This window comes from Phalacrocorax aristotelis, chromosome 6 (assembly GCF_949628215.1).
Source record: "Phalacrocorax aristotelis chromosome 6, bGulAri2.1, whole genome shotgun sequence".
Taxonomy (NCBI): Eukaryota; Metazoa; Chordata; class Aves; order Suliformes; family Phalacrocoracidae; genus Phalacrocorax; species Phalacrocorax aristotelis.
In genome coordinates, this window is record NC_134281.1 from 40,401,824 (window position 1) to 40,424,278 (window position 22,455).

General features: G+C 38.7%; 1 protein-coding gene and 1 long non-coding RNA gene across 5 annotated transcripts in view; one reads left to right on the forward strand and one right to left on the reverse strand.

The window, feature by feature from the left end:
- LOC142059051 (uncharacterized) overlaps positions 1-5,057 on the reverse strand; it is an 88,984-nt gene extending 83,927 nt beyond the window's left edge. Inside the window, exon 1 of the long non-coding RNA XR_012661186.1 lies at positions 4,819-5,057. This is a non-coding gene — a long non-coding RNA (uncharacterized LOC142059051). The remainder of the gene's footprint in view (positions 1-4,818) is intronic.
- Positions 5,058-5,141: 84 nt separating this feature from the next.
- DEPDC1 (DEP domain containing 1) lies at positions 5,142-21,114 on the forward strand. 4 transcript variants are annotated; one of them, XR_012661185.1, is made up of 13 exons: positions 5,142-5,304; positions 6,171-6,436; positions 7,107-7,257; positions 8,481-8,599; positions 8,925-9,055; positions 9,369-9,416; positions 12,680-12,820; positions 13,300-14,175; positions 14,801-14,973; positions 15,977-16,153; positions 16,433-16,618; positions 18,570-20,197; positions 20,760-21,114. XR_012661185.1 is itself a non-coding variant. In XM_075097302.1 (12 exons), the coding sequence occupies exons 1-12, from the start codon at positions 5,257-5,259 to the stop codon at positions 18,708-18,710; spliced, it is 2,457 nt and encodes an 818-aa protein (XP_074953403.1). In that variant the 5' UTR covers positions 5,142-5,256; the 3' UTR covers positions 18,711-21,114. The 4 variants fall into 4 exon arrangements, 3 of the variants coding, with proteins under 3 accessions (XP_074953403.1, XP_074953405.1, XP_074953404.1); XM_075097302.1 differs by having other exon boundaries at positions 18,570-21,114; XM_075097303.1 differs by having other exon boundaries at positions 5,147-5,304; positions 13,327-14,175; positions 18,570-21,114.
- The last annotated feature ends 1,341 nt before the right edge of the window (positions 21,115-22,455 follow it).

Genomic DNA, 22,455 nt, shown 5'->3' on the forward strand with positions numbered 1-22,455 from the left:
AGGCTTTCATTAAAGCTGCAGCCTTCATCTAAGATGATTGCAAGCACTAGCTGTTAATTATAGATTAAACATTTCTGGAAGACTTTGAAACTGTGCTTGATACTAACCCAAATAAACAGAGCTCCAAGCTCAGTATTTCTGAAAATTCAAAGATCACACAACTTTATATACATTTTAATTGTTTGCACATATTTAACACTACATGAATTTTCTCCTGCAAAAAGGCTCTTTATGCACATCATCCTATAGTAGCATAATGCTCATCTTACAACTACTCCTACTATAGCTACTTATGCTGTTACGCACAATCCTTTCATCCACTTGATAGATTTTTTTCTTTTATAACAATAACAAATAGATAGCTATTAATTTATTATTATTTCTACACTAACAGTGTTCCAAACATGCTTCCCTAACCTTTTTATTCAGCTGAAAATTAAGAGCCGTTTAGATCCTAAGAGATATTTATATTCTTGAAGGAATAATACAAACACATATTAAACTCCTACAAGGTTAAGGGATCATATAACTGTAAAAACTGCTATTATTAAAGACTTCAAAGCTTTGCTTCATGATTCCTACAAAACATCGGCACATTTTCACATTTTTGTAAACCACTGCAGAAGAGCTACTTAGAACTGTGCTGGAGAAAGAGGACTAAGACCAACAAGGGAACTGAGTAACATTTTCCTACCAAGAATCGCAAAAGCTTGTTATCTTGGTGATCACTCTTAAAGCAAAATCCTGGGAGAGCTCTGTCGGCAGATGGTATGCTTTATGGACTGTGCATTACTTCTGGTAACCAACACAGTAGCAGGGAAGTGACCATACCCCTCTGCTGCAGATGGGATCCAAACTGTATTTAGCAGAGGATTGTGATAAAGGGCAGAGTCCTGAGCAGCTCAGGGGGTTTTTTTAACTGATTGAGAAGGGACAAGGTAGGGGGGTAGATAAATGCATTGGATCATGTGAAAATTTAGTGAGAAAAGGTGCAGGGTATTTCTCAGCATCTGCAAGGTACAAGCAGAACAGGATGCTGATCCATTACCATTCAGAGGAAAGAAAATAACACTGTGCTCAGGTTGCTTTTGTTCAGGGGAAGATAGTACACAGAATTCATCTATGTTTGTGGGAGAGAGGAAAGTGCTTGGGGATCCTGAGTTGCTGAGGAGTACAGCAGGGGATCTCAAGTAATCATTCAAGGCTGAACAACAGCATGATCTATTCAACTCGTTTGTTTTGGGTTTTCTACACTACTGCATAAAAGCTCCCCTCTAAGTGGCTTTTTGTACAAGCTACTGACTCTACATGGTGTAAAGTTCAGCAGGAGTAGAAAAAGATATGGTTCCAAACTGAGATTCTTCTTTTATCTCAAATTCTCACATGCTTATTTTCATTATAACCTTCACAGGCATTCTCCTCTATCTTTCCCATACCAATCCTTCCAAAAAGCATCTGCACTGTCACTATAAAAGTCATCCAATCTCCAGAAATCAGCTGAAATGGTGTTATCAGAAAGCTGGTAAATTCCACAGAATTGCTTTTCTAAGAAAAAAGTTTATTGCAATGAAATGACAGCAATTGTTGTGGTTTGTCTGCAATGTGGATTTTTTCCCCCAGGCACATCCTGCCTGGATTAGATTCTTTGTCTACAAAATGTTGCTCTTATAAAGTCTGTACTACATGTTAAAAAAAAAAATCTACCCTTCACTGTTTAATACCCTCAAAGAATGATACATAATATTCGGGGGGGGGGGGGGGGGGGGAATTTGCTTAAATATTTCATCTGGAAATGAAAATCTCTGAGTTTTTACCTTGTTATCTCAATGATATAATGAGAACTTTGTGTTAAGGACCCACATATCTTTCAGCTGTTGTGGATTTTTATGCTTCCTGTTTTATTTCACTAAATATCAGGCAATTTGTTTCACCTACACTAAGTACAGAAGCTATCCCCCTAAAATCAAAATTTAAACAGATGTGCATGAAAGAATAGCAGCAGCACATTAGCAAAGCACGCTTCTGAAATCTTCACAGCACTTTACAAACATTGCACTAGGCCCCACTCTTGGCTTTCCTACTGACTGTGCTTACACCAGCAAATTCAAAGACTTCAATTCTTCATTGCTGCTCCTAATTGTCCCAGCAGCAGTATTGTCATGGCTGCTATTACAGTCGTATATGCTTTACCTTACCAGAGATCAAAAATAAAACTTAGCTGTGGTAAAGTGAAAGTCATAAACATAAGGGCCAAAGAAAAGTCCTGCAGGGTCAACTGTTGCATCTGGTTTGGGATTTGGGCCTGGTATCTGTGTTGTTTTAGACACAAGCTACTGAATCTTCCTTCACTGGAAGCTCAAAGAGCACAGTCTGTGCCAGGCTAGCATGCCAAGCCCTGCCGAGGCTCCAGGTGTCTGGTCACTGCAACACGTCCAAGGGGAAGAACACCCCATTTACTGCACCATCGTCCCAAACCAAGGGGAATATGTATTTGTAAATGTAGATGCATTAGTATTCCTTAATGACAAATACAGAAAGCTTATGTTATCACTACCAGGCTCCACAATCTGTTCCCTTATATTTTGAACTTCAGGGCAAGAATGTTCATTCAGCTACATGAAACATCAGGAGATCAATATTAAGTACTTGTAATTAGTTTTATTCCTATGTCTAAAACCAGGCATACAGCACATGCTGCTGCTTCTGCTCACTAACACACACAATGAAAACAATCAAGAGGGACAGCCATAACCTTGATATTTCAAATTAACCCTATTAATCTCTATTTATTTTACCTTCTACTGTTACTAGTAGCAGACACCAACATCAAACAATTATAAAGGGGAAGCAGAAAATAACACTTTACTTTTCCTATGTATTTTGCAGAACTTTGTATGTGAAGAGTTACACCCTCCTACAGCAAAGCCAGGTTGGTATTTGTGCAGGTATGCACTAGGTATTTGGTATTCTCTAATGAGAATAAAGGAAAAAAATAAAAGAAAGCTAAGGAAATCTCATTGTAAAGTCATAAAACTGGCTCTAAGAATATTTTTAGTGACCTGAAGGTAGCCTCCAATTATTTTAGAAGACTGCTTATATTTCCAGTTGATTGCGTCTATTCAGGACTGTAATAAATACACAGAACACCTCTCTCTGTGTAGTCATTTTTCTTTAAGTAGGGAAACCTACAAGCAAGAGTAGATTTGAAATTGAATATTACAAGCAGAAAGGACTCTAGTTTTTATCTCCTAGGAAATTAATTAAAACACTCTAGGCTACAAGAGCGTAACACTGCATACACTAGTATGAATAAAATGGACTGTAATGTTTCCCAGACTACTCCAATTATCACTTTTACTGTATTTGCCAGACATGTCCCTAAAATCTCTTTATTTGCTCTAAGATATGAAGTTTTACAAAATCTATTAGATCACCTGTAGGCAGTAGGTTGAATGCAAATACATAGATCATTATATCTTTTTAAATAATCTGAAAGAAATAGTACAGGAAGTAATCCATGGTGGAACAGTTGTAGTCGTCACTTTCTGGAGGTTTTACTCATTAAGATTTCCCTAAGATAATCACTAAATTGATTTATACTCTGTAACAGGTTTAGAACCTGGGTTATTGGAAAAATCAATACCACTTTCTACCTTGGCAACCACTCATTGAGCAATTTTGTTAGAAAGTAAAACAGGAGGCAAGTTGATGAAATATATGAGTGATGAAGAACATCTCTAAAGTTTGTGAATCTAGTGAGAGAATCCACATCTTTCTTCTAATCAGATGCAAAATGTAACTGAAATAACACAGCTTCACTGAATTTTGAAGTGTTTGCTATACTGACTCATTAAGTCAAGAACTGCTGGCTTACCAGCAGGTGCTACAGCTGATAGATCTGATAGAAGTTATTAGGAGACCGCTTTGACTGGCTCCTGCAACTAATTTCTTAAGCACATAAAAACAGAATAGCCATCTCTCCTTTAATAGGATATGTACTTGAGAAATAGGTTTACTTAGTGCTGCTCTAGACCTGGGTATGCTGGGAGGCATTCTCTAGGTTGCTGCATGTTTTGGTGCTTTGGCTTTCTATTTCTGCTCTTTTTCCTGGGTTGCAGCTTTGGATCTTATTACTTAAATCTACTTGTTATGCTGGTGTGATTCCTCATCTCTGGTGATGTTTTTATTTCTTCTTATAAAAGTGCCTGAGGTATTTGTGTGTCTTTATTGATTAAAAGTTTAAGCGATGAGCCCAAAATGTCTGAGAAATAGATGACTTATCAAGATGAGATAAAATAGTCATTGGGTATTTACAGCTCCCAGGTTACAAGTACACTTGGTCTACAGCCTCTGAGAGCAAGAACAGTTTAAAAAAAAAAAACCCAGATGTCTGCAAAAGTAATTTACAATTGCAATGTTATTTTTTAATGTATTTTGTTTATTTGATATATTGCTGCAATTTGCTATTGTCATGTTTGCTAGGTTGTTTGTTGAGTTGTTTTGGGGGAGTGTCTCTATTATACCTGTATCTGTAGGGAATACACAGGATGTGACGGGATAGTTGAAAGACACTGCTTTCTTCTGAAAGCAGATAGCATATGCGTTCAGGCAGTTGTGTGTGTGCTAGGTGCTAGTCTCACAGGACCTAAGAAATGCAGAAGTCACACCTGGCTCTTGAAGCGTTGTCTGTGACTATGCTCTGAAAAGCGAGTTAAGTCACAAAACGCAAGTTGGCTTTTTTCCCCCCCTCATCTTAACAAATAACCAAGGGGCGTTTCTGAGAAGAGGCGAGCTTCTGAGCCGCTGTTCAGGACTGACCTGTGGCTGCCGTATGGCCTTGTGCGCGCCTTCCGCCACACCCTGCCGCCCCGCGCTGGAAGGCAGGCGTCTCGGCCGAGGAAACGGTTCACTAAAGGGTCCCTCCGTTAAGGCCTGACGGGTGCACAAAAGCGCTGCGCCTGCCTGTGAGGCGCTCGCCTTCCCCTTCGGAGGGCACGGCCCCCGGGCCGCTCCCCGCCGCGCCCGCAGCCCGCCCCTCCGGCCCTGCCCTCGGGGAGGCCGCCGCCCGCCGCGCCGCCCGCGACACGTGAGGCGACACGTGCCCGCTCGGCTCGCCCAACCCGCTTCCGCGGGCGGCTCGCGCAGTGAATTCAAACGGCGGCGCGGCCGTTGGGCCCCGTGCGGGGCAGGGCGTGAGGCGGTCGGTATCTGTCCGTCCGCCCGCCCCCAGCGGCCGGAGGGGCCGCGCCGGGCGCGATGGAGAGCCGGGCGGTCGCACCGGGGCCCTACCGCGCTACCAAGCTGGTGAGGGGCCGGGCTGGGGGTTTCGCAGCTGGCCGGAGCAGCCCCGCGGCGGGCTCGGGTTCTCGGGCTGGCGCCGTGTGTGCATGTGGGGCGGGGGGAGGAGAACCGGCGGTTGCCCGCGGCGCCCGGGCCCTGCCTCAAGGGTAAAGCGCGAATTAACACTAACCCCTCTGGGCCCGCGCGGCCAGGGAGGCTCCGGCGCGCCCGGAGCCGTGTTCGGCCCTTGGGCTCTCAGGGTGACCGCGGCTGCCGCTGTCCGGCCGCGGCGGGGGGCGGCCCTGCCCCCCGGGACCGCTGTCACGCAACGTGGGCGTCCTGCGACCCTCCTTGGGCAGGGCCTGCGGCGGCGGCAGTGCCGTGCTGCTTGGGGGTCGGGCGGCGGCTTAGTGAGACGAGCCCCTCGTTAGAGTGCGTCATCTAATTTTGTGCGGGTGGATAGGAGAGGAAGAAAATACTTTAAAATTTAAAACTGGTGTTTAAAACAGCTTGATTCATCTCGTGTCTGAGAGCTGCTGTGACTGTGGTTAGGCGGTGCCTGGGGAGACTGATGGATTTGATGTAAACGCTGAGAATATACAGAGTGGGTCAGTAAAACGCATTATGTTTGTGAAACACTAACCTTATTTTCAGTTACAGAAGGATGAGGTAAAAACCGAAATGAAATGTTTACGTAGTTTTTAATCTTAACTTTTAACACTTCTGTATTAATACTACTACATTATTCAGTATAACTGTCAATATTTGTTTGTATTAATGTTGTGATTTCATTTACAGGGTTATTAACATGATCATTGTAAGTATCAGTTAAAACAATGTTAACTTCAGGCTTTAATCTTCTATTCTTGGCTGTTTTGTTTCCTGTGCAGTGGAATGAAATTACAAAATATTTCCGAGCAGGCATGCCATTAAGGAAACACAGGCAACATTTCAAAAAACATGGAAGCTGTTTTACGGCATCAGAAGCTGTAGACTGGCTCCATGAAGTGTTAAGGACTAACAGTAACTTTGGTCCTGAAGTTACCAGGCAGCAGACTGTTCAGTTATTAAGAAAATTTCTCAAGAATCATGTAATTGAAGATATAAAAGGGAGGTGGGGATCTGAAAATTTAGAAGACAACGGTGCACTATACAGGTACTGAAATGAAGACCAGATAACACACCTCTTCAGGTTGAGAACTTTACTTAAAAATCTAAATGCTCAGATTCTCAAAAATATCTTGCTTTGGGTTGAGCAATTGGGCCAGAACTTAATTATTAGCACCATTTTACTCCACTCACCGTTTTACTTTACTTTGACTTGCAGTATAGACATACATCCTGTGTGCTGAGGGCTGTTTCCATGCTTCTGCCTAGCCAAGTTTTTGACTGGCATGTGTGCTATGCTCAAGCGCTTTGGAGGGCGGCCAAGGAGAAGTTGTTGTTGTAGTTCCATGCTGTACTACTAGTCCTGTGTTTACTACGTTTGTGTATTTTACAGAAAGTCTAAGTGGGAAACAGTCTTTCCTAAGTTCTTAAATTAAAGGTATTAATGGCCCTTGGTTCTCAAAGTCTGCTCTCAGTGCTGCATAAATATCTGAGTATCTTCAACTTGACTCAGGAATCAAGAAAAGTAGCCCAAAGCTGATTTATAATATGATAGTGTTAAACAGTGTTCTAAAGAGAAAATTTCAACATTTTTCTTCTTACTTTTCTGAATGTTTTCAGAATCTTAGGAATCACACTGACGGGGCATGGTTTTGGATAAGCAACTTATATTTCTAATCTATTCTAAATGTATTTAACATCTCTCCTATTCATTGCAGGTTTCCTTCAACATCTCCAGTTAAACCTCTACCAAAATTATGTCCACCAAAAGAGAACTTGGAAAACTTCTCTAGAGACAAAGAAAGACTTCTTAAACTGCCACATTTATCCAGGAGAACTTTTAAAAAACATGAGTTACTACAGTCTCTGGTAATAACTTGTTTCTTATGTAATTACAGTTGCCATGTATTTTCTTTATTCTCTTAAAAAAAAAAACCTAGAAGCAGTCATCTTTTAGTGACACTATTCTGTTTTGTCACCTTCCCTTCTAGCTTAAGAAATAAATTAGTAGCTTCTTCTAGACAGTGAAGTGGAACATTTATAGAGGTGTAGTAGAAAGATACAGCTATATTTTATAATGAAGTGTCTTGGTGACATGTTGTTTCTCTTCAGTGTACAAAAAGCTTTTATTAAATAACCTGTAAATATTCAAACAAAATACATGCATGTAAAATCATAGCTGTAACTGTAACATGACGTTTCTGAAATGCTGGCAGCAAGTGGAAGGGATTATGGATTTGACAGAAGAAATTAAGTACAGTTAAAACTATACAAAGCTGTTTCTTCTGAACTTATGACAATAGTTTGTTGGGAGGAGATATGGGGGGTAGAGTATTATTAAGGCAACCAAGTTACTTAATCAGAAAAAAAGGTTATTTGATAAACCAACCCCTATGCCCTCCCCCATTGCAGTATAGAGCTAATTTTGCATCAATACGATCTGAGATTACATAGAGTTTTTATTGTGTATATATGTGTAAGCAATTGAGCATCATCAGCATGGGAGGTTTTTGTTTTCTTTTGGATTGTTTTCTTTGTTTTGTCTCCTTCAGTGCAGAGTGATCCCTGCTACAGTATATTAAAGTTGTAGGAGGGCTGGAAGGTAGAGTTCTAGAAACTATTGAGATGACATGTCCTTGTTGAAACTTAATTTTTTTTTTTTGTTTAGGACAAATAAAAGGCACAAATTATTTAACTGTTCTGCTTGCTTTCTGAATAAGATTGAATGCGAGTGTTTGGCCCTTTATTCTTTTGAGATTTCTCTGTGTGTGCGTGCATGCATACTTTCTGAATTTAGATTGCAATCCTGAAGGAGAGTACTTCACTTACTAACTCATTTGGTTTTTGTGTGTTTCTGCCTTTTAAGTTGCCGACTTCTGAGTTGATCAAGTTGTCTTTCATAGTGTCGTCTTTTGCTTTTTAGTTGGGTATGCTTACATTTGAGTGCTGAGACTGTTAAGGTTACTCCCTGGATCGTGTTCTGGAGTTTAATGTGTTGCAGAAAGCTCTGTACTTCTGAGAACAATTTTTACTTAGTTTTGAATTATATTAACACCCTTGTTTATCTTATGGTATAAACCACTTCTTTTCAGGAAAATTTAGAAAAAACAAAACCTGATATAATAGAAGAAAACAAGGAAGACACCCTGCATAGGAAGGAAATAAGCCAGGAATATGTGCAAGAAACTTGGAGAAATATTATTCTAATACAGTAAGTAATACATTATAAAAAGCACTTCTCATGTGCTTCTTGTATGTAATGGTCCGATCAAGCTTTTGGCCTGCAAATTTTTCTTTAATTTTTAAAGTTATGTTTAAGTCTAGTATTTTTACAAACTATTTTTTACATATGCTTTCCAATGTATGTATTAACATTGGATTGTTATATTTAAGAAAGGTATTGAAATTTATTGTTGCTGGTGTTAAAATATTTTAAGTACCATAGATACAGATGTTTGAATAGATATAGAAAGAACTTGTTTTAATTCATTACTAGCAAACCTTTTAGACAACATCTGCTCCCTTATTCCCCATAGTTTGCAAACCATTTTAGGCCTCCCATCTTTGGAAGAAGTTTTGCAACCAACACAGATAGTTCCTGAGTATGTCATATACAACATGACGAACACAAGCAAACATGGTGTTGTTATTTTGCAGAACAAATCAGGTAAGATTTTTTTAGTGGTTTGCTTAAAGATTCTGTATCATGTAATAACAGCAAACAACAAATAATAATTTAAGTAATATGTTCCATAGTCTGTCTTTTATACTACTTTTCCCAAACTATGGTATACTTCAGTATATTTGCATAGAAGATCTTGCAGGTGTATTGCATTCACTTAAATTGCACATGCAGCAATATTTAAAATCAGTTTTAAATTTAATCTTTTGTACTTCACATATTAATACGTGTGCTGCTATTTGTCATAGTTAAGTCTTTGGGTTTATATATAAATAATGTACTTGTTTGTTTATTTTAGACGACCTACCTCACTGGGTGTTGTCAGCTATGAAATGCCTCGCATATTGTAAGTCACTGAATAGCTTTTAAGTTTCAGAAGCCTATTTTGAGAGTTGGAAGTGAAATACACTTGTATGTTAAGATGAATTGTTATGTTTTAGTTTGGAAATAATATAAGTGCCTTGATATGCTAAGCAATTACAGCAATCCCTATCAAATTATTGTGCAGAAATGTAACCTAAAAGAGTTAACACATGTTATTTTCAGGGAATCAAGATACCAGCTGTTTAGTAGCCTAGCTGGTTATCCTGCTTTTAGGCTGCATTGTCTGATTCAGCATATGAATTGTTGGCAACATGAACAGATTAAATTGGTGGAAGAAGAGGGGTTTCAGTTTTCCTTAATCCATGAAATGTGCAGGAGAATTAATTAAACTCTAAGCTTTCAGCGGAAGCATGCTGTCCAAGGCCATGAAGAAGCTAAGGACTATTTTTCATTAAATTAATTCCTAGTAGAAAAAGAGTTAGGCAGGGAATAAACTTCAGTGGTTGGGCAAAACCTGATTTCTTCTAATGCAGTTTTTCAGGAGTAAAGGGACTCTCCTTTTCTAGTTACTGGCTTTGAGCTGGACTGAAACAGTTACTATGCTTCATATTAAACTGGGGAGGCCAATTCACAGAAAACCAGTGAATTTTTTGTCTTAGAAGAAATGAAAATTTTGGAAAGGGTTTGAGAAAAAAGCATGCTTGTATAGTCAGCTTTATTGCCTACTGAATTTGTCATGACAACAGAAGGAAGAGTTCTGCTCATTTTTTTCCTGGATCCTGGACTTGGAATATAGTGCCTCTGGTACCTCCTTATCTGCTCCCCACCTTTTTCTCTAAAGAAAAAGCTTTAGCAAAAGCTTATGCATAAAACCCTGTAAGACACCTTTTTAATAGTTACAGTTTAGTTGTGGAAAACTAAGGCCTTCAAATGTCTTACGAATCACTGCCTAGTAGACGAGATGGATTTTTAAAGTCAGACATTTTAGCTGTTAACTGTGTTTTCTGACAACTGAAATTCCATTGTCTGCAGATTGAGAGTCAGACTGCACTCATCATTTGTTTTGGTATTAACATATGAAATATCAAGTAGAAAAACTGATTGCAACTTACAGAAAACTTGGTGCATCTGTTTTGTTTTCTTTATGTGTTTCCTTAAATGTAAAATTTAGAAAGGCATGATGTTGAATCTTAAATGTCAGAAAAGAAGAATCAGTTACCTAAGGCATCAGTGTTACGCGTACTTGAGCAGCTGCCTTGGAGCTACTGGCAAAGTAAAAGTATTTACTGTGGAGTAATACAATTAACACAGGTTTTCACACATTGGGGGGGGTGGGGAACCCCGTACTTTCACAGTGAAACTATTGAAGTTCAGTTCTAATGGCTTAGTCTGATGTGGATTCTCTTGCTAATAACAGTGGTTTTGTTCTTCAGCATGTGCTGTAGCAGACCTGTGTGGTACTATTAGTCTTTCTCCTTTACAGTGCCATTGATTTTTTTTTTTTTTCCCCCTTTTAATGAAACTTCACAGAATCTGTCTTTGAGGCTTCCTTTGTCAGATGTGTTTGAAGCTGTGTTACAAACAGATACAGATTGCAATTATGTAAGCTCTGCATCTCTATGAAGCAGGCTTTGAAAAGATTGTGGAGAAGCAGAAGACAAGTAGACTGACTTTTTTTTTTTTTTTCAAAACTGCCTCTTTAAATGGCCAACAGAGCATGCTAGAGTTAGATGAGCGCCTCTCAAAAGAAAACGGAGATGATGAGCTCTTTATATGTGTTCTTGCCCTGCTGTTTAACTCTTGCCTCTGTTCCTGGCAATCTCCTTCATTAGCTCCCTTCAGAGCTGTACTAGCTATAATGTGGTTGGATGGTGTGTGTGTATACACCTGCTTATATCTCTAGCTGCTCAGTGGAACTGTGGTAGGTGTCCATGTCGGGTAGTGTGGCTTCAGAAGTTCAGTGTGCAGTGTACATTCTTGTGAAAATGACCCTTCCCCCCCCCCCCCCCCCCAACATGACCCTGTTTCTTCAACTGCATTCCCAAAAACAGAGCCGCTTACGTGAGGAGCACTATTAGGAAAAGTGGGACAGGGAAGAGCTTGGTGAGTGGATTTAGATCGAAGTGGAAAATATAGCGAGCACTGGTCTTTAAGCGTTTCAGTACCTTAATTCCCACATCAGTCCTTTATTTAGAACTAATAGGTCTTTGTATTCATGAAACAACAACTACAAGCAAGCTTTCTGTTTTTTCAAATTCTCCATTTCTAATTTGAGTTAATTAGTTCAAGTGGAGATCTTATCTCTGCATCTGCTAGCTATACTGGAACCAAATGATTAAGGTGGTAGTTACTTTGCGCAATGAAAACTGAAAATACTTATGCTGGCAGGGGGAATACTGCTCCACTATATTTTTAGTGTTGTGTGTGGTTATGTGGTTATGATTATAACGTTTGATCATATCAAAAGTTAAAATTTCCCTGGTTCTATGTGTAAGTAAAACTGCCATCTCCTAATTCATTAGAATTGGCTTTGTAAGGTAGCTTCTTTCATTTGTAGAAGGTCAGTGGAGTATGATAACATCTGGGTTGAGTTCTACACAATGTCAAGTTTTATTTGTACCAGGACCCCTTTCATTCTTCCTTTTTCCTTGCCTTTAGCAACATGGGCAAGGTTTATTAACCACATATCTTAGATCTGTATTACTTATCTGTCCACTTCTGAAGGAAGTTAGTTGTGTGTAGCTGAGATTCACCATGGGAGTAGTGGTGAACAAAACTTTCTCTTGGTGAACCATTTGAATAGAGGAGTTGAAAAGAGGAGGTCCCCACAAAAGGAAGAAGCTGACCAGCTCTGTTTGGCCTGTGCATAAAGCAACATGTATATATTGGCTGGCTTCTCAGCTTGTGCATTCTCTGAAGTTTCTTCTTGATCTAGAAGCTAGAGCTCCCTGTAGAAGAACTGGGATTACTCTAGTTTAGAAATGAAGGAAGATACTAAGAGTTTATTATTTTGCTGAGGAGCCTATAAAGGCCATACTGAGTTCTCATTTATTTTCTTAGTGTGGAACAGTTTTTGAAACTCAGCACAAATCCTCAGTGGCCACACAGAATATTTTACACTGGTTTTGCTTACAAATGGTACAGTGCTGACCTAAACAAAATATTTGTATATTGCTGATGTGATTCTTTCCAAGAGTAAACTTATGTTGATTTTTAAAATTTATTTATTTTATAATGGAATTGTGACATTTTTTGGTGAATTTTTTTTCTTCACCTCTTTTATAGGGCCTAGAAATAACGACATGAGCCAACCAACTTATAATGGGTTTGAACGAGATGTATTCAGAACGGTTGCTGATTACTTTCTCAATCTCCCTGAACCATTACTTACTTTTGAATACTATGAACTTTTTGTTAATATTTTAGGTATGTATGAATTTAGAAATAATCAGTGCAAGCTAGAAGTTTATACCAAGTGGGGAACAAATCTGTAAGTCAAAGCAGACCTTGACCCCCTAATCTGTATGGCAGGTTGAATCTGAGGAAGATCATCAGTGCTATCATTCTGTATTACAATATTAATTGAAATGCAGTTCTGTCTCATAATAGCCTATATAAATTGCCGTCTGAGTTAACGTTCTAAATATGCAATAACCATAATTTAAAAATACGTGCTTGTTCCTGTCCCTCACTATTGCAGTATGTTAACTTTATTCTTGCACGTTGGTTGCAATTATCTTGTTAAATTGCTTTTGTACTGAGCTAAATTTTTCTTAATTTTACTAACCAAGTCGGCTATAAATTAGCATCTTACATTTGTTGTCTTCTCTGTTCAGTTTGCAACTTTCTGAACTTGTTCATTTTCATACCACTTGCATCTTAATTTATATTTCATTTTCTGATAGTTATGTGTGGTTACATCACAATTCCAGATATATGCAGTGGAAAATATTCTGTCCAAGATGAGAAATGTGACCCACAACCTTCAAAAATTCTTCACTTGAACTCTTTCAAGTCAACTGAATGTCTTCTCCTAAGCCTACTTCACAAAGAGCCTGAGAAAAAAAAGAAAGAATATGAAGCTTCCAGGAAGCCTTCAGAAGAGCTAACCATTCAAAAACAATATACAAAGAAATTGCAGCAATGTAAACTGCCATGTAAACAAGGCCGTGCTGATAATCTAATAGGAGGAAGCTGCCAAAATCTTTCAGGTTTCAGGAATGAACAAGATCCACCTTTAAAATTTAGGACAAAATGTTATTCTCTGGAAAGAATTGGAGCTACTGCCTCAAGTGCATGCAATAAAGGAGAATCTGATTCCCTCAGGCAAAGGGATGTGAACACCATCCTGGGTACAAGAAATGGAAAACAGTCACTGCCATGTGAGCATAAAGCTAATTCTCTATTGGAGCTTGGTTTTGATAACGCATGTCAAAAACAAACACATGGTATCAAGAGAGTGTCTGCCTCAACTCCTCAGACTAAAGAGCTGTTTGATGAAAATCGTGGGTCAAAGCAAATATGCAGGTCTCTGAGTTTACTTGGCAAGAAGAACTTCAAAAGTTGTGCTAGCATTAATATACCAGCTGCTGAAATCACAGTAAAGCCAAGGTCTCAGCTGTGTGGGCAAGGAAAACCAAATATCTCTGATGTGGCTACTTCAGTGAACATCAGGACTGAGGTTTCTGATATCACCGTCAAAAAGAGACTCTGCAAAAGTACCATAGAACTCTCAGAATACTCTCTCACTCACTCTTCTTATATGTTGACTGGCACGCAAAGTAAGATGGCTTTCTAAAGCATGTTGTATTGGCTTACTGTGTTGACTAACTAATCTCTGCTTCCTTAATCTTTGGCGCTGTTGCTAGGTTTTTTTGATATGCATATAACATGATCTGTGGGATTTTAAAGAAAAAAATTTTAGTTGCTAAATTGCACTGTTTAAAGGTAGCCCTTTGTACCTCTGCTAACAAATAGTAGCGTGTAGTATCTTGGGAGTCTAAAACTTGATGTGTCAGTAATTTGCCTTTCTGTTCAGGTAAGTGATAAGTAATTCTGACCTAGACATTAAGAGTGAGGCGGCGAATTTGCACAGACCTGCCTGTTGGAGCAGATACCTTTTTCTGGTCTTTGAAACACATTTTCTGGAAATACTTCTGGGAATAACATTAGTGTAACTTCTTAATTGTATTACGGTCTTAATTGTAGCAGCAGTATATAGTAATGAAGCAAGTTGAAGATGACCACACAAAAAATGTCCACATAACTACCTACTGTGTTACAGCTGAGTTTTATGAGACATAGATTATCATCATTGAAAGAAACGAAGTTTCTTGTACTGAGATAAAAATACCCTGAAAGCTGGTTCAAGTCTTAACGATAGTTGTCTTTACAATTAACTTGTAGATCTCCTTCAGCCTCATTTAGAAAGAGTTGCTGTTGAAGCACTACAGATATGTTGTTTGTTGCTTCCACCACCAAATCGCCGAAAGATTCAGCTTCTAATGCGTATGATCTCTCGGATCAGTGAAAATGTTGATATGCCACGACTGCATGATGCGATGGGCACACGTTCTTTGGTAAGAGAATGATGAGTGCAGCAGATCTATTGATTTAAGAACAAGGCTGAAGTAATGCTGAGAATACTAGCAGTATTCCATACTTGAGGTTGTCTCTTGTCTCATTGCGATTCAATAGTGATTAACGGGCAGATTTTTCATCTCCAGAATATTTGCAAAAATAGGACTTGAAGCAAGCACTTTCTTATTTCCATCCTAATATATTTCAAATATTGGTATTGCTTTTGTTTACTTTGGGAGGAGAAGGGAAATAATTTTTTTTAAGGAATGCAAATGATTGTTGAGTCTGATTTCTCACCCAGCTGCAATTTAACTTAAAAGGTGTTGGCAAAGTGTCTGTAGAAAACCTTTCTTAGGCTAAACATTTGTGTAGGTGAAGTTATGGCAAAGACGGTTCTGAAGAAATATATTTTCTGCCTAGTGAGTTTAAAGACTAGCTTCAAGGTCTGAATTTAAGCTTTCATTGCAAGGACTAAAGATTTTTGTCAAACAAGATCAGATAAAACAAAAAAGTACATGCGCATGCTTATTTAAATCAGCCTATTAAAAGCTGGAAATATGAAAGCTGTAAAAATGTTGTGGTTTTTTTTTTTTAAAGCTATTTAAACCTGGATCTTGGTATGCATTACATTTTGGTTAGGTTGGCTCTGCACATTGTGTTGTTTGTTTTTTTTTTTTAAATCATCTCCCATGTCTCAAGATGGCTAACTGATGATGTACACTTTTCTACAGGGCAGTAGTCTTATGACCTCTTTAAAATATTAATTGAAAGTACCGTTCAATTCAAAAAAAAAAATGTACAAGTCTAATGTTATAAGAAGTTACTTTATTTCAGATGAGGAAAAATTGTAATTGATTTTCCTCTCTTGACCAGTGGCAGGAGCGCAGGCAAGAGAGATTGCAATGAAAGTTGGTATTGGAGAACTCATTGTGCCACTGTGTAGACTGCAAAGAAGTCAAATCCCTCAACTTCACGTACTAATGATCTGTTAAACACTTCTAGATGATACAGACTTTTTCTCGATGCGTGTTATGCTGTGCAGAAGAAGTAGATCTTGATGAGCTACTTTCCACACGATTAGTTTCATTTCTAATGGACCATCAACAAGAAATATTTAAAGTCCCTACTTACCTGCAGGTTGCAGTGCGAGACCACATAGAATACATGACGATGGCTCAGGTTGGTGGCATGATAGAAGTTAAGTTCACTTGCTAATTGCAGAGTATTTGTTACTTCTGAAGGTGGGATGGGAAAACTGTAAATAAAACCACTATATTTTGAATGCAAACTTTTATTAAACTGTTGATGCGATCACAGATATTAGCTATGTTATAATGTGTTGCAACTTGTGATGTCACTGTACGTTAATATGCTTGGATGTTTGTTAGGTACCTTCTTACTGAAATAGTACATAGTCATTTGACTATATGCAGACCCCTTCTTCAACTCTTGTTTCAGTGCAAATATCCGAAGGAAGAAATTTGTGCCATATTGCCAACATATTCATACTGCAAACAAATAACTCCTGAGGAGTTTGAAGAACAAAAGGTTTCTACCTCTCAAGCTGCAGTGGCAGAGCTCTTAGAGAACATTATCAAAGATAAAAGCTTGTCTGTGAAAGACAAAAAGAAAAAGTTAAAACAGGTAAGAAACTTAGTGAATATTTCATCTACTTACGAAAATGCCTTTGTGAGGGAAGGATCTCGATCACTAGACCACGGTATGGAACAAGAGCAGGCTGCACAACGAAAAATGATTGTTTTGTAGAAGAAAGCTCTTCAGTGTTTTTTGATTGCATGTTCTGATTGGGATTTTAAAGACAGTGTGTAATACAGAATTTAATACTGTCTGGCAGCAGTGGTGTTCAAACAATGGTTTAAAACCAGTATAAAATTATACTGAGATACTGCTCTCTGTTAAATAATACATGATAGAATTATAGCATGGTTTCTTGTGGTGCACTGCCTATACAAGTGACACCTATACATAGGTGGGCTTAAAATCAACAGGTGTTAAAAGAAGTGATTTTCTGCTTTAAGAGGTCAAGCCCTGTCTGTTCACAATTCTGAAACATTCTTTTCTGTGGACTTAGCTTTGTGTTTTGTAACATGTATATTGCTCAAGATTATCTGGCACTTCTATGGCCTAATACTAAAGCTAAAATACAGCAGTTCTGGCAGGATTTAATACTGGAGTGTTTTTTTCTGTTCCAGACAACCTTTGGCAAGTATTTCTGACCAATTGAATAGTATTGTGCTTGTCCTAGAATCTCCTAAGCAAGTCTTGTGACTTAAATTTGAAAAAGCAGCTTTTGAGAGCAAGCACATTTCTTTCTCTTTGGTGCCCCTCCCCCAGCTTCTTCAACAGTGACTTTTATGTGTTGTGCAAACTTTCTGGTCCTGTAAAAGTGAAGGCTGGACTTTGTTCAAGTTCATTAAAACTTCCTGTATGTAAAAAACAGTAGTTAGTTACAGTCGATTAAAACTTGAAGTAAGCAGTAAGAAGTGATGCACACCAGCACTTTAACCAGGTGAAATGGGGAGCAAGGAAATTACAAGTAGCTTGTACTGTAAGGGCCACATGGTAGCAAAGTTTATTTTTAAAATTTGCAGAGCTATATTGTTACAGTCTTGTCATCTGTGCTGGGATGGCTAGAGTGTGATAAATCACAACTTTTGAGCAATTATTCAGTTTTGATACTTTGAATTGGGGAAAGCCAAATACATGGCACTTACTAGAGGGTTGGGTCCAACTTGTGTCAACACCAGAAGTTACAAATGGTGTCACTTTCCATAGGTTGAATCAATTGGCAGAAAGCTTTGGCTGGTGCACAGGTGTATGTACCATTATTCCTTTCTGAGGCCTTACATAGAAAAAAGGCAAAATATCAAAACCCTGTCTCTGAAGCCAGATATTTTTGTTTAGTTGTACATCTGTGGAAACTGGAAAAATAACTTCTTTGGTTAAATAGTAAGCTTTCCTGAGAATAATACCTTCAAAGCCTGATGAATCTTAACTTTTATTTAGATAAAATATTCATCACTGTGATTCTTGAAAGACAGCTTTACAAGCATAAAGAGGAGAGATGCCAGTGCTGGCTGTACAGCGTGGCTTCACATGGGTGGCTACCATGCCTTGCTCAGGGGTGGAAAGCTGGTTGTGCTGTTCAAACAGTGCACAGCATCGCTGTTACTCAGCTGATGAACACCATGGTGAGCAGCTGCAGACCATCATTGCAAATGGGGATCCAGGCATTTAGAACAGTATGGTGTTTGCTCATAGCGCTGGTTCAGTCACAACAGCTAAAAATCCTTGGGAATAGAATGTGATTAGAAGCTTTTCACACTTCAACAGAAGTTGAAGTGCTTGACGAAAATTCTGTTTGACTCATTCTTTATCCGTTTGCAGACTTGTAAGCACAAAGGGCTACAGCTGTGGTCAAGTGTCACAGCAGAGTTACTTTACAAGCTGATAGCCTCGCTGCTCCTGCTGATAGACATCCTTGCATGGTGATTCATGCTCAAGCCCTGCACAGCTGGGTTTTTTTGGTGGAGGCTGATATTTTTATTTTAATTTTTGCTTTTGTGTTTTCTAGTTTCAGAAGGAATACCCTCTCATCTACCAGAACAGATTTCCAACTACAGAAAATGAAGCAATGCTGTTTGAGAACAAACCTACCATCAAACAACCGATGCTTAGCCTAAGAAAACCAAGATTTCCTAGTCTAAGATATTAATTTCGCCACATGTCAGCAGCTTTTTTTTTTATTGGATGGATGTATGAATGATTTACCAAAGGGCACTTGCTACAGAAATTTGGTGGCTCTGTGTGTAGAAGGAAGACATGTTTACATGGACACTATGTTGAAAGGTGCCAAAATAACTTTTTTGTGCAGATAACTTTTGAATGACTGCTGAGAAATAAATATTTATCTGTTTACAAATTATTGCATTATATTGTGCTCAGTAAAATAAATCTGAAAATAAGCATGAAGCTATTAGTAACCAAAAATTTCTATATGCTTTTTATATGGGAAACTAATGACATGCGTATTGTTTTTTAAAGTCTGTTCAGGAGTTTGTGCCTTTTATTGTAGTTTGTGTAGGTTTTTAAATATCTGTATGTTGTGAATAAGTGCCTTTCTTGTATATAAAAATATTTGTCTTTAAACAAAACAATGTTCTTTGAGTTTGGGACTAATTTAAAAGTTGGTTCTGTTGTTTCCAAGGGAGCCAGAATTTCACCATAAATAATTATCTGACTCCATAAAATACTTCTGTTCATCTAATCTGTAGAATTCACATAAGCTCTTGTATATTTACTTATATGAAAAGTCTCAGGTATATTTCTGACATCTTCATGGAAAACTTATTTTGAATCTATCACATGAAGTAACAACAAATAGAATCAGAATGCACTAAATTTCCCTATTTTGTTTCCAGAGTTAGGGGTTTGTTTATTAATTCTGATGGGGCCAAGGCTCTCCCACAAGGGTGTAAATCTGCATGAGTGTTTCTGCGAGAGAAAAGTCAAAGGAAGTGTTTTCATAAAGGAGTTCCCAGCTTAATATTTAGGCAGATATGCTCCAGGCAAAGAACTAAGAAGTCACAAGTAGTGAATGATGTTAGTGTTCAATACTGGGCTTGGAGAGAAGTGGGTGCTTCTCTTCCCCCATATTTGTACCTAACAAAAGAAGCCTGAAATCCTCCATTTGTTTTCCCAAACGGACACTGATAACACGTAGGGGTAAAGCTTGGACAGTCATGGGAATTTTAAATAAGAGATAATGCAAAAAATATCCCTTTCCTCTTCACAGGGTAAAAATAGCATGGTATAGCAAAAAGATGGATGAGCCCTTAAGGATCCAATAAAACATTGTTTGTACTAAAAGTATTGTTGTGTTGGAAAGATGTGATTTGTAACTATAGTCAGCTGACGTGCCAAGCAAAAGCTCCCCCATGAGACCTAGGGATATTGCTGACCGTAATCTGGAACCATGACTGTTACGTACAGGAATGATTTCAAGTTACGTATATAAGGTTTTTCTAGAGCATGTCTTGCAAGGAGGAGTACTAATGGATCTGCCTCACAGTCTGAACATAGCTCTCATCACCTTGTCATCTCAGTCCGAAAGAGAGGAGAACATGACAACAGGGGTTAGAAAAGGTGCTGGTGAGGGTGCAGCTACACCTCCAGGCCGTTAGAAAGTGGAGGCATCAGTTGGTAAGTAATGCGAGTGAACTAACTCATTCAATATAAAGCAGCTGAATGTCCTTGGAGGGAACAAGGCCACCATGTTAAAACATAATTTCTGTAAACTGTCTTGTTAGTATCTAGTATTTTTTTTATATTCCAATACTGTGTCAAAACTATTCCTTACTAGTAAGGAGCAACATCATCTTTATGTATGTGTTAGTTGCACGGGCTTTTTTTAGCCATATACCTCAATTCAGGGTCATGAATGTTAACTGTATGTTGCTGTGCTTGAGCCTCTCAGATTTGTGGGATGACTTGGCTGTTGGGCCCACAGGCCAAGCTGTAACCTAAACTGATACTCGGGTGGGCTTCTTGCTGCATAATACTTTCACGCTGTTCTTCAGTTAAAGGTTTCTTTAAGTTCATGAATACTGGAATCGATAACGTTCCATACACTGAACCATTCTGCATTTGGAAGAGTGTTGAAATTGGGTTTTGCTGTGAGGAATTTGTCTGTGTTACAATTTCAGTTGTAATATTACTTTTAGATAAATCTTAAATACTCTGCTTATTTTGGCTGTATTTGCAGAAAAATGGAAGGGATGCGCTGCAAGCATTGGACTGCAGAAGAAGGTACCTTTGAACTCCCAATTTTGCTTTCACTTCAAGGGTTTTTTATTAAGCATTTTGTACTTTATGGAATCAGGTATTTTAGAGATGAGTGCTTTTCCTCTGTGTGAGCTGTTTGATTGTCTGTTATCTTGTTCGATTGTCTTACACAGTTCTGAGCTGTGCAGTGTCGGAGTATCCATTTCGCTTTGTCACGTCTTGCTCATTCCTAGGACGAGAAACTGAATTCTAGTTGTACCTGCACTTGCAGGCTATTGCAGTAATTGTCACAAAACCAGTCATCAAAATTAAAATTAAAGCAAATCTCAACTACTCATCTCTCTACCTGGTTTGGGTTTGTTTGGGTTTTTGGCCATCTAACGGGGAGGCTCCGTAACAGTCTTGTGCAAGTTCATACACTGTCAGGTACCTTGGTGTTACGAACGGTGCTTTGGTCTCAGTTGAGGATCATCACTTTTACATTTGGCGTCTTAGTACGTAACTGTGATGGTCTGCAACTGTGAGGCTACGCTTTGGTTCTGTCAGGTTGTTCTCTCCTCCCTGGAAAAATGAGGTAAAACCGTCTTTCCATTCTGCATCTGATACTCTGTTGTGTATACACACAGTTATGTATGTACCAAATTAGCCTTTACGGGGTTGGGGGGTTGGTGCAGAAATTTTCTTTCTGGTAACTGGGGTGTATCTGGCACAATACCTATTTTTCAGTATATCATTTTGCGCTTTTCCTTATGAGGAAGAAGGCTTTGTAAATGAAATACCAAGATTAGCCCGGTTTTAGCCAGTATTAGTAATGCTTTAATGTCCTGTAGATAACTTTATGCTTGCATAGTAGGTGACAGGCTTTCATCCTTTGTAACGCCCATAGTCAACTACTTTGAAAAATCCTGTACCTCGTAAACTTGCCTCTCATTTTTCTCAGCCTGTTAAGTGCATGTAAACGCTTGATTTAGTTATGTGTTCCAGTCAAGCAACTTATTAGGTGAGAAGCTCACATTTCTTAGGATTTAGCTTTCAAATGACTGCCCTCATTATTCAGAGTTCTTGATCCATGTTATTTAATGTTACCTTCTAAGGTCTTGATAGAACTTAACAAAAACATGAGTAAATAGACAAACTGACTAGCTAAGGGACAACTAAAACATTCCAAATTAATGACAGGTAGAAGTTCCATTTTAATCTAAACCTGTCTTGGAGCTATCATTTTCTCTTGAGTGAGATTTTTCTTTTTTTACAGGGAGCTTTTTATAATTTTTTTATATTGCGAATATGCCCCACACCATACCATACATGCTGCTGGGGAGGATTCTGCACTAGAGGCTTAGGCAATAGTTTTACTGGGCTTTGGTCCCTTCCTCCACTCGGAGGGGGTGGGGTGGGCAGGGGCTTACAGTCTGGTTCTCAATTTTCAGTCTCATAAAAGGCTGTGTGTGCGCACACACTGTGGCTGTTTAACTTTTATTATGCAAAAATCAACCTCATATAAACTGTTTAGACTCCCTTTTAAACCCACTTGAAATAGACTATGTTTATTTAGAAACCTGTTCAGCAGAGATGTAATTCCCAGCTCTGGTTAGCTCCCTAAATACTGTCTTGGGAAATGAGAAGCTGTTCCCTCAGCGTGTGGCCGATTCAGGGGCACTGCCATGGTAGGCTAT

What these genes read in the sequence shown, in the direction of transcription:
- DEPDC1 (XM_075097302.1), top strand. Translation starts at nt 5,257, where the DNA reads ATGGAGAGCCGGGCGGTCGCACCGGGGCCCTACCGCGCTACCAAGCTG. An exon ending in CGATGGGCACACGTTCTTTG is followed by an intron (nt 14,974 to 15,976) that starts GTAAGAGAATGA and finishes AAACACTTCTAG; the next exon opens with ATGATACAGACTTTTTCTCG. An exon ending in AAAAGAAAAAGTTAAAACAG is followed by an intron (nt 16,619 to 18,569) that starts GTAAGAAACTTA and finishes TGTGTTTTCTAG; the next exon opens with TTTCAGAAGGAATACCCTCT.